We start from the raw sequence: 11,150 nt of genomic DNA on the forward strand, positions 1-11,150 counted from the left end.
AAAAGACTACCAAGCTATACAGACAATTTAGGCTATAATTTGGAACAAAAAAAAAATCTATAACCTAGAGAGGTTTGGGGGGAAGGTGGGAGGGAGTGTCAAAGAATAGTGTGTACAGTGCCCCTCAGTTCCTGCAGTAATATTTGTTACATTAATGTTGAAGTTTGTTGCTAAAGTTCGGTAATTAAAATGTCTTCATGTTATGTATTTTTCTTCAATGAGCTATTTAAATAATTGGCTTACTGATTCATTGTAAATAATACAATGAAAAATATTGAACTATTTTACCAGCATTTATTTTAATTTGAATTCGGCAACACTTAATTTCTGTTACGTGCTTAGACTGCCTGGTACAATCACAGTACGGCAGGGAACGAGGGACATTTATGAGTGTCGGCAACTAAATCCCCATTTGAACCTGTTTCATTAAAAGTAACTACGGGAGCCACAAACCCTTTGGACATCTAAAATACTGATCGATTTTCTTTTACATTGTATTTCTGTTGCAGACACTCATCCAACCGGGTGGTCCGTTTGAAATAATATGTCGGCGCATTCGGTATTAATCCATCGAGGGCTAGCATGATGAGACATGTCCAAGGAGGAAGTAGCAAACAAACGAGGCATCCTTGCAAATCACTTCACTTTGCCACATCCAATCCATGCAACTTCTAAACTTCCAATGTAAACTCAGTCGCTTTGAGGCCAAAGTAAAAGCGTTGAATTATTCAACCCAGAGAGCAAATAAACAACGGCGTGGAACTGGGAGAGAGGAATCAAATAAGCTCACGTAGCTGAGTCCTTGTTTGGCGCCGCAGTTTGCTTTCCGAATGGGGCAAATACGACTGGGAGAAAATGGCGTGTGAACGGCAGCTTGAAGTTGCTTCCTATGAAATCACCTGAAGATCTTGGATAGTGTATCAAAGAATGTGGTCGTTCTAATCAAAGTGACATTACAAGCCTGCTTCCATACCGTCACGCAAATACAGTAAATGTCAAAATGTGACCTTATTAGGAAACCTCAGCCCCGCCCACATGACGTCCACTCACCCCCCACGCATCAGCGCACTGTGATTTGCATAATCAGCCATATGTCAGCGTACGTTTACTGCATTCCTATTAAGTTAATATCGCCTTTGGAATGATGATGGGGGGGGGGGAGTAAATGTCTTCAAAAAAATAAATAAAAAGAGATAAAAAGTTTTTTTCCTGCTTTCCGCGGTGTCTGCTGGATCTGACGGGATGCGCTCGGAGATCTTTCAAAGGCTGAGTTGATATTTTTGTGACTCACAAAGTATAATTGGTCTCTTTCGGTGCAAAGTGCAGGTTTTGTTAGTTGAATCGTGCATGTACAGTGTATTCGCAGGGTTTTTTTTTGTTTTGTTTTGTTTTTTTTCACCAATCATCGATATTCACTGAAAAACTCACCTAAACACAGTTGCTTTCGAAATGACAGGCAGGGTACACCCAACCAATCACGGGGCACGTGTGCACAAACAAACATTGAAACTCACATTCACAACTACAACTACTAAATTCACTCAAACAGTATAATAACATTGCAATGTATACATTACGTAATACAGTAACATCAGGTAATTTTGCATTCAGACTATTTGATTAAACAGTTATAACGACCGACAACTATGCTGTGGCCAGCAACCAAAATATTTTGACACAGTTGCTTTCAAAAATATGAATTCAAGTTATATTCGGTCTTGATGTAAAGTCACTGTATATGATGAAGAAATAAGACCACATATTGTATAAGTCTCTTTGCGGGTGGGCAGTGCAGAGGTGTTCAATATGTGCAGATAATAGAGGTGAGCCTCCTCCACACCTCGGCTACTGCCCACGCCATCGCTCTCTCGGGGAGACACGCGCGCGCGCACACGCACACGCAGGCTGTGTTTTCTGTCAACTTGTCTCTTGGCTGTCATGGAAGAATTTTGTGAACTCATCTTCCTCACTAGCATAAACGTCTCATGCTGTTTGAGAGTCCAGAGCTGTTTTCAGACTGGCACTCATCGGCTCACTAATGATGCCAGTCAGTAGCAGGTCTGTGTGTGTGCGTGTGTGTGTGTGTATCCCTTTCGACATTGGAAATAATGGTAATCCTTTCCAAGGTCAAACCGTTGCAACATTTATTAACTGCAAGTAGAGCTGCATGAGTTTGAAAAATAATGATAATAATAATTGTGATCGTTGGGGGGGGGGGGGCGGGGTCCAAATAGCAGCCTTTGCTATTTGAAAACTGTATTCTACTACATTGCCATATCAATTTGAATTTGATTAATTGCCTCGGTGATTTATTTAAAGTAACAAATCTGCTGTCGACTGAAGTTGACGTCAAAGTGCCTTTGAGCTCAAATTGTTAACGTCGCAGCAATGCGAGCCCGAGGGCACTTTGACGTCAATTTTAGTCAACAGCAGAGGGCAGTAAAAAGCCAAAATAGCAGCACCCTAAGATTGATGAAAATGGATGCATTAATCTGCTTTATTTATTCCATGAACATATTATTGCAAGGATTTTGTTTCCAGAGTGTTCCTTGAATGTTGTTTTTCCACAATCCAATTGTGTAGCTTTCAGCCTTTGCACATATTGCACAATTGTCAACGATGTAATGCGTTTAGAAAAAAAATGCTGAATTCACTTTTCAACGTCTTCAATGTCCATAAAAGTGTAAAACAAAGTTAACCGCTGTATTCTAAAACAAAAATAAATCTACTCACCTTGTGTTGATGCATGTTGGACACAGGAAGTTTGAAGGGGGGGCATCACACACTGTCCTAAAAACAAAAACAAGCTAGCCTCTCTTTTATATTGTTCTTAACTCCACGTTTAATATTTACTGTTGAGTGAATAAATCTCCCTGGCTAGTATAGCCTTGCCACTGTATCTCTGTATATAGTGTTTTGTTTGTTCTTTAGCTTTTTTATTTTTTTTTACACAAAAACGAACATTTTAACAAAACTTTTGAGAGGAGATGAACCCATTAGATTTTGGTGAGACTACTTATTTAGGGGGCTAAGATTAGGATAGGTCAACTTCTGACATTTTCCTTTGCTTCTATGAATAATTTATAAATGCTACTGCCATAAATGAGGCAAAAATACAAAGGAGATGGACATCTGTTGAAGATCATACAATATAGTACCCCTGATCCAAAATACGGTACAATTCGATTCGGTGGGATTCCATTCGATACGATACGGCTAAGTTTGAGAGGGAATGATGCAATGAGTTGCTTGTTGTCGAATATGAATTAATTCGTCAGGAGGCTACTGTAAATGTGGCATTTTTTTTAAAGATGTATCTCTTCAATAAAAGCCGATTCTGTACTTCAATATATTTTAAAGGGGAATGAATTCGGTTCAATTCAATCCACTCACATCACCTTAAATCAAAACCGATGTTCTGATTCAAATCAGTTGCTTGGTACATCCCTAATATACATACATACATATACACACACACACATATATATATATATATATATATATATATATATATATATATATATATATATATATATATATATATATATATATATATATATACCGATATATATATATATATATATATATATATATATATATATACCGATATATATATATATATATATATATATATATATACCGATATATATATATATATATATATATATATATATATATATATATATATATATATATATATATATATATATATATATATATATATATATAATGTGTGTTCTAAAATATATCCCTTTGCTCAATAAAGGCTGTGATACACTTCATTAGTTTACTTAAGGCCGTTTGTTATCAACAGAGAGAACGATTCAAATTGTTCAAATTTACCATCCCAGACATACCAAAACAGGCTCATTTCATCATCTTCATTATTTGACAACTATTTGGATAGACAAACCAACACTGTACATAATGTGAACACTGCTTGTTCAAAACGTTCCCATCAAGGGTGACAAAACAACAGTGCGGTAATTACAGGATGGTAATTGGACGACATTGATAGACACGGAGGAAACGCTAATTAAATAGAGCGGTTCAACACATTTGGATGCTGACAAACAGGCTCAGGTATAATACACGGATTGATTAGCAGCCACTTTTCCCCCCAACCGTCACAATGAAGCTTCTCACCTGGTAAGTAATTAGCAAGTGAGAACATGCTGCTATCGAGCCGCTCGCAGAGGCTGAGGGAGGCACTAATTGTTTTGTGTTGATTGCCTCGACCTTTTTGACGGAAAAGGATGACTTAACCATGCTGGTGAGAGTGTAGTTTACAACAAAAGAGGCTGAAAATATTCGAAATAAAGGACTCTGTACTCTGGAATAAATGCCTGGTACTCTCTGCAGTTGAGTAAATACCAATACAGGTCACTACCATGAGGAAATACAATATAGTCATTAGAACCCCAAATATTATTTCCTGGTCTTGATGATTAAATGTATACTTTATATCGCACATTGTCAATAAATTTAATGAGTCTACATACTATTTATATAAAGTGACTCAAATATGAAGTTCCTGTTAAAAGCTAATTAAAATACACTGAGCGATGGCGCCACCTCCTGGTTTCAAACGTCAACACACTATAGAAATCAGTGAGTTGGCACCCCCCCCCCAAAAAAAAAACTATAATTCATGTACGTGACGTCATTTCCACGTTAGAAGTCTGCATTTAGGTGTCCTAATGGAGGCGATTAAAAAGGATGGCCTGGAAGATAAAGCTGGCACTGATTTATTTTCCCCCCACGGACTCATTGACTGTTACCACGGCAACAATGTCCAGCTTAACAACATCTCTTTTCCGGGCAGGTCCTCTCGATTATATCTTAAAGTGTCGGCCATTGTGAGGCCAAATTCTCTGGAATGGAGCTTTTTGTTTCACACAAGTAGTACACTTAAGGCCTGGTTTAGTTTAATAGTATATTACGTAATTAAAAACAATCTGTTTAACTCCAAATCCTTATGAAAAATTCTAAAACAATGTACAGTGACACCCAAATAGCTGCAAGTCATTATATCAAGTCAACATATCGGTCTAGCTCTACTTTCAACCTTAGCTGGATGAAGCTAGCCAGTTGAAGTTAGCTAGAGCTTATTAGCCGTCAACCTGGAATACATTTCACCAGAAAGCCTTCTCTGAACAACAGTGATATTTTGAGGCTTCAAATGTGGCCTTCCATCATGACAGCAAACTACAACTTGTGGGAAACATTTCACTGGTTGCCATTTGTGGCCTAAAAGCAGAAATCCATCCGGCTGCTGAATGCTTGTGAATGTTGTGACTCGTAAGCATGCAAGTCTTCTGTGAAGGAAGCAGAGTGAAGCTGACCAAAAAAACTAAACAAAAAAAAAAGAAAAGACAGTTATGCATCATGCTGGGCTGTGGTGTTCATGTTGTTCCAGAGGCTCCTCCCCACCCGTCTGGAAGCTGTTGACTTTTTGTCCAGATGTGTGCCTCATCTCTTTATAATGAGCCACACTCAAACACCGGGGAGTGTAAAAACAACACCCATGCACACGCTGTAGATATGAAAATGACATAATAAAGATTTGGCTCCAATTTAGAAAGAAAGTGTTTGTTCAGAGAGGTGGAAATTGTTTTTGCTGTTTCTACCATTAGCAAGGGTGTTCAATCCTGTTCCTCGAGATCCGGTTCCCTGCTTGTTTTCCATCTCTCCCTGATTCAAATGATCAACTTTGTTATCCGGCTTCTGCGACCTTGCTGGTTATCTGATCGTTTGAATCAGATGTGTTGCAGCATGGAGATGTGGGGGGGGGGGGAAGATAGGACAGCGGACCTTGAGGAACAGAATTGACCTAAAGATTCATTCTACAGTGCACAATCGAATGAGATGTACTGTAAACAAAATCTGCACCTATATTGCCTTTTGAGAATAGCACAAGGTATGAAACAAAACTGGGACAGGACACCTGAAGTGATACTTCGGGAGGAACTTGGCGCTTGCCTGACGGCCCAACGCCACATCTCGAGGGGGCTGCAGCCTCCGTCCATTTTGCTGAGCGTAATTTGCAGTCGACCAACAAAATGTCATCTGTGTTGACGTTAATGTATCTCCATGTGACATGGCTCCAACTCAACCTGCCAGAAGTTATGTCAGGTTGGTGATGTGGTATGGGTGTGTCGTATCGGAGCATTGTTCCAATACGAGTATGCGTAAGTAGAGACGTACAGTCCCTATTTTTAAAGCGGAATTCAACCCAAACATATTTGTTTCAAGAATATGTTGAAAGAGTTAGTTGAAACACGGCATTCTGATTAATTTTGCGTTTGTGGAATACAAGGCTAGGTTCACACCGCCCATATGCGACCTGTATCTGATTTTTTTATGACAGTCCGAACGGCTCGATTCCGATTTTTTCAAATGCGACCTGGGTCGCTTTCATATGTGGTCCTAGATCAGATACGTATCCGATCTTTTCCAATGCGTTCCAACGGCCAGGTCGCATATATCCAACATTGACGTCATCCGGAGCCCAAAATGTGCTCCGCGCAAGCCAGAGGGAAACTGCTGGCAACAGGGGATCGAATCTGCAAAGTTGTTTTATATTTTACTTTAATTTAATCCACCTTGAAACATGAAGCATAAAGTGGACATTTATGGCGATCGTAGTAATTCAGCCGCTGTAGATTAATTTTTTTGTCGACTGAAAATGACATCACAACTGCTCAAAACGACCAATCACGGCCGGCCTGTTTTCTGAATCTGAGCCGTGATTGGTCGTTGTGAGAAGTTGTGATGTCATTTTCAGTCGACAGAAGACAAAATGGCCGCCACCAGAGAGGCTAAAAACGAGTGGATTAACACTTATTCCACAAACGCAATATTTATCAAAATGCCCTGTTCTATAGTGGGCTTGCATAGAACATATTCTTGAAAAAAAAACATTTGCGTTGACTTCCACACTAAGTAGTATTTATTTCTTTAAATGTTTTTATCCAAGTGAGAGTACAAACTATTAGAAACAGCCTCCAACCACAATAATAATGATTATATCACTGACATTGTCATTCAAAATGTCATCTTTTTTTTGTGTGCAGTTCTTGCACCAAATTCAACACTGCTTCACGTTTACTACTTACTGCAACATATTTGATTACTTGTACATCCAACAACATGTTATCCCTAAAAGCCAAACAAGTCTGCAAGACCTTTCCCTCGAGTGACATTTTGGGCCAGAATTCCTTTCCTCGAATGCTTCCCTGTCCGCAATTTGGGAACACTTGAAAAGGTTGCGCAGGTGTCTTTGACTTGGTCACGGTCCAGAACACTCACACATGTGTGCTCGCACAAAGACAACACAGGGGCCCGCTAATGAAACATAGCAAACATCTTTGACTTGGAGGGGATTGGGCGAGGAGGCGGGGTGGCGAGGGGGTCTTTACTTGGCCCAGCTTATGCCCCCGCGGTGTCTTTTGTATGTGCAAGTGGACTGAACACACACACCGCAAAAAAAAAAAAAAAAAAAAAAAAGCGTCATGATGAATCGACTGTCAGTAAGGAATGTTGCTTCTTTCTCTAAATTAAAAAAAAAAACAGACAGTGGATGGGGCTCGAAGCGGCTCACAGTTGACCTCACTAAAGTCTTATTAGCTGAGCACAGGCTGGCGAGGGGCTTCTCTTTGCAGATGATCTGATGCTTTATAAATCACACCGACTGTTAGTCGTGGTGTAGGATGATGTAATGGCCCCTGCTTGCAACAGAATAGAGCATAGGGCCTCAACAGGCTGTCTCCAAACATCTTTTTCAACAAAACCAGACTAATTATTACATTATTTTACATAATATTATTACTTTTTTTCTATAAAGAGGGAGTCAACCCCCAAAAATTCTTTGCAATAATATGCGCCTTCACTAGTCTTAACATGGCATTCTGATTAACATTACGTTTGTGGAATATGAGTTAAAGTGGAAGTCAACACAAACATATTTTTGTCAAGAATATGTTGTATGCAGGTCCACTAGTTGAAACAAGGCATTCTGATAAATATTGCATTTGTGGAATAAAGGTTAATCCAGCCGTTTTTTTGTTCAACTTTTCTGGGGGCAGCCATTTTGTCACTTCTGTCGACTTAAAATGACATCACAAATGGTTAGGGTTCGGGTAACGACCAATCACGGCTCATCTGTTTTCTGAAGCTGAGTCATGATTGGTGATCTGAGCAACTGTGATGTCATTTTCAGTCGACTGAAGTGACAAAATGGCCGCCCCCTGAGATGGACAAAAACAGCTGGATTTTGCTGCTTAACATACAAAGATTTTATCTTTGAATATTGCTGCTTATCACCTTGAAAATATGACTTTTTCCCACTTTTTAAAATTAATGTACACTCGTAACATTACAGCTTTTTAAGTCTTTAAAATTAAGCAGACGATTACGACTCTAAAATTAAATTTTATACTTGTAATATGACTTTTATCTAGGAAATTAAATCTGGCTTCGTCCTAGTATGTTTATTTTTATCTAGAAAAAACTGACTTTAAAGTCACTTGAACAATACTACATCTTAAAAAAAATTTTTTTTTCCTTCGTTTCTTTTTTCCCCAGTTCTTATTGTGTCAGTTTTTACATTCTCCCAAAAAAGATGAGAGAAAAAAAGTTGGAAAGCTACGCGATGAATGTTTGTCCTTTTATGAGAAGGCGGAGTGTGTTTTTTTCCCCCCATGTGCTGCTGTGTCCAAGTGGTGTTATGTAACCAAACCGCTGCTTCACATCCTTATGAGGAGCTCCGTTTGGGTCCCATAACGACATATAGGCTTAAAGTGACATTTAAGTCCAAGCAGAGGCTGACTTGTTACTTTGGGGTAATATTTCACTTGAACCACGACTCTCGAGGTGACTTTAAGATGTCTTGTGTAGACGTCTAACTTTCGCGATGGGCAGCGGAACGAGCCGCGGGACAAAAGTGGCACCTGCGGGGCTTGGCGAGGCGAAGCCAGCGAAGAACGCCTCTTCTTCGGTGGCTTCCTCCAAACGAGACGCCTTCGACGCCTTGAGAGTCCACGCCCGCCGCCGAGCGCCGGTGGACTGCCACAGCGCCGGCCACGACTCGGAGCTCTCCGGGGACGACGACGACGCGGACACAGAGTTGGACGCTGAACTGGCCGGCTACGACGAGGCGGAGGAGGCGGGAGCGACGGGTCGCCGGAGGGGGAACAAGAACCAGGTGGCGTCCAAGAAGGCGTTCACGAGGTCCAGGACGTACGGACTGTGTCACTTCAGTAGCGGGGAAGATGATGAGCAGCAGCAGGGGGAGTCCTCCTCCTACTCTTCTTCCTCCACCTCCGGCCTCGGTGGGGCACAGGGGCCACATGGCTCCCGGGGAGCAGGCAACAACAAGAGGAGCCATCATGCCTTCGCATCTCCCCCTCACGTAAGGACGGTTTCATGTTATTTGGTACACAAGTACGGTCTAAGACAGGAATGGGCAACTCCGGTCCTCGTGGGCCACTCTCTTGCATGTTTTGGATGTTTCCCTCCCCCAACCAACACACCTCATTCAAATGATCAGGGTAGTAATCAGGCTTCTGGCGAGCTTGCTGATGAGCTGATCATTTGAGAAATCTGACTGGAGATTTGTATTTATTTATGTATTTGTCGGTCGTCGTAGTAACTCATAAACTTGTAATATTATGTATGATTAAATATTTCATATATTTCTACTAATGTGTAGTTATAGTGATAACTTTCAAAAATAAGTAGTAAGTCATCTTGTTGTTTGTGTATATTAATATTTATCGCCATTAGTGCCGCCACACGACACATTTCCTAACGACCAAAATGCGCAGTTAATTTTTCCCAACCCCAACACTTGATAAATACTGGACGCTTATCGAATCCAAGACAGAAAATGCAATTATGTACTTACAACCGAACAAATTAAAACCACGTAACACTATTCTGTCTGTCTTTCCTGGTCAGTGTTCTCCTCAGGCCTTCTTGACATCAGAACCAATAGAAGAAGATGGCCCCTTATCCCAAACACAGACGTAAGTTTAATACTTGCATCTTGGCGATGAAAAGCGTCACTCGTATCACTCTTCCACTCCACTGCATCCTCCTCAGCTGACACTGACAGCAGTGCTACTGCAACTGGCAAGAGCATCGGTCTCTTGCTGTGATCGGTTGTGCACATTAGGTGTCACGGTGAAAAAGGTCCAAACCTGAGGTGCTTTTGAGAAAAACACTGCTTGCCTTTTCGTTTCTCCTCTTCTCCGTGCCACATGGCTAACTCCGTGTCATTTTTTTTTCCACAAGTGAATGCTGTTCCTCTAATTTGATATACAGTGTAGGAAACCACCACGCCTGTGGAAAAACAACCAATCAGAGACAGAAGGGCACGAGGTGTCTATAATTTGTCAAGCATTCGCAAGCACGCTCATTGCAAGCACACCTTGTTACCCCAAAAACATTTTTTTTTTAAATTGCAATGGTGTGTTACTATGACAAATGATTGACTTTCATTTGTCCTCTTTCATCAGCACTTTTGGCCACAGCACGCCCCCCCTCGCCACGCCAGTCATCCTGTACGACGGCTCAGAGGAAGAACTGATGGACACCATTGAGAGGGAATTTAGTTGACCCCTCGCCTCTACTTAACGCTAAGTTCATTGTGTTTGTCGCATTGTTTTTGTTTTTTTTTGCACAGCCACACATGAAGCCAACTCGTACTGTACTGGTTTTCCTTACTGTTGTGTGCTTTCGGAATCTGGAGTGCTAATGTGTAACCGTTCTGTTGTTAATAAAACAGATGATAATTGTCCAATAGCAGTTGAGGCACATTTTGCAAGTCTTGCAGCATGTATATCATACTCTAAGAGCAGTGCGAGGGATTTCTTTTTTTTTGGGGGGGTATTCGTGAGGCCAAGCGGCTAAAAGGAAGGCGTGTGCTGCTAGCCATGTTTATTTAAGGTTTCCTTCCTGACCACAGTTAAAGCAGCACTTCTCCACCCCTTGAAAAAAGGAATGTGAGCCAAAAAAATGTCTCATAATTGGAGCCAATCGCTTCTCTGTTTAGGTTTGAACCATTGGGCTGTGCTGGCACCTAGTGGTAAAACACAAGATTAAAATTAAGGGTGGCTCGAGTATTTTTAATAGTATTTGTTGTGATA

The 11,150-nt window shown here is 40.7% G+C and overlaps 1 protein-coding gene across 1 annotated transcript; it reads left to right on the forward strand.

Annotated features, from left to right (window-relative positions):
* The first annotated feature begins 8,712 nt into the window (after positions 1-8,712).
* LOC147137400 (uncharacterized) lies at positions 8,713-10,806 on the forward strand. The gene is made up of 3 exons (XM_086048739.1): positions 8,713-9,412; positions 9,961-10,028; positions 10,521-10,806. The coding sequence occupies exons 1-3, from the start codon at positions 8,915-8,917 to the stop codon at positions 10,618-10,620; spliced, it is 666 nt and encodes a 221-aa protein (XP_085904865.1). The 5' UTR covers positions 8,713-8,914; the 3' UTR covers positions 10,621-10,806.
* Positions 10,807-11,150: the final 344 nt, after the last annotated feature.

Source organism: Filicampus tigris, chromosome 13, assembly GCF_054856515.1.
Source record: "Filicampus tigris isolate MCC_2025a chromosome 13, RoL_Ftig_1.0, whole genome shotgun sequence".
Taxonomy (NCBI): domain Eukaryota; kingdom Metazoa; phylum Chordata; class Actinopteri; order Syngnathiformes; family Syngnathidae; genus Filicampus; species Filicampus tigris.

Bases quoted from the DNA above. Each gene is read 5' to 3' on its own strand.
- LOC147137400 (XM_086048739.1), top strand. From the start codon at position 8,915: ATGGGCAGCGGAACGAGCCGCGGGACAAAAGTGGCACCTGCGGGGCTT. The intron at 9,413-9,960 runs GTAAGGACGGTT...TTTCCTGGTCAG, and splicing joins CCTTCGCATCTCCCCCTCAC to TGTTCTCCTCAGGCCTTCTT. The intron at 10,029-10,520 runs GTAAGTTTAATA...CTCTTTCATCAG, and splicing joins CCCTTATCCCAAACACAGAC to CACTTTTGGCCACAGCACGC.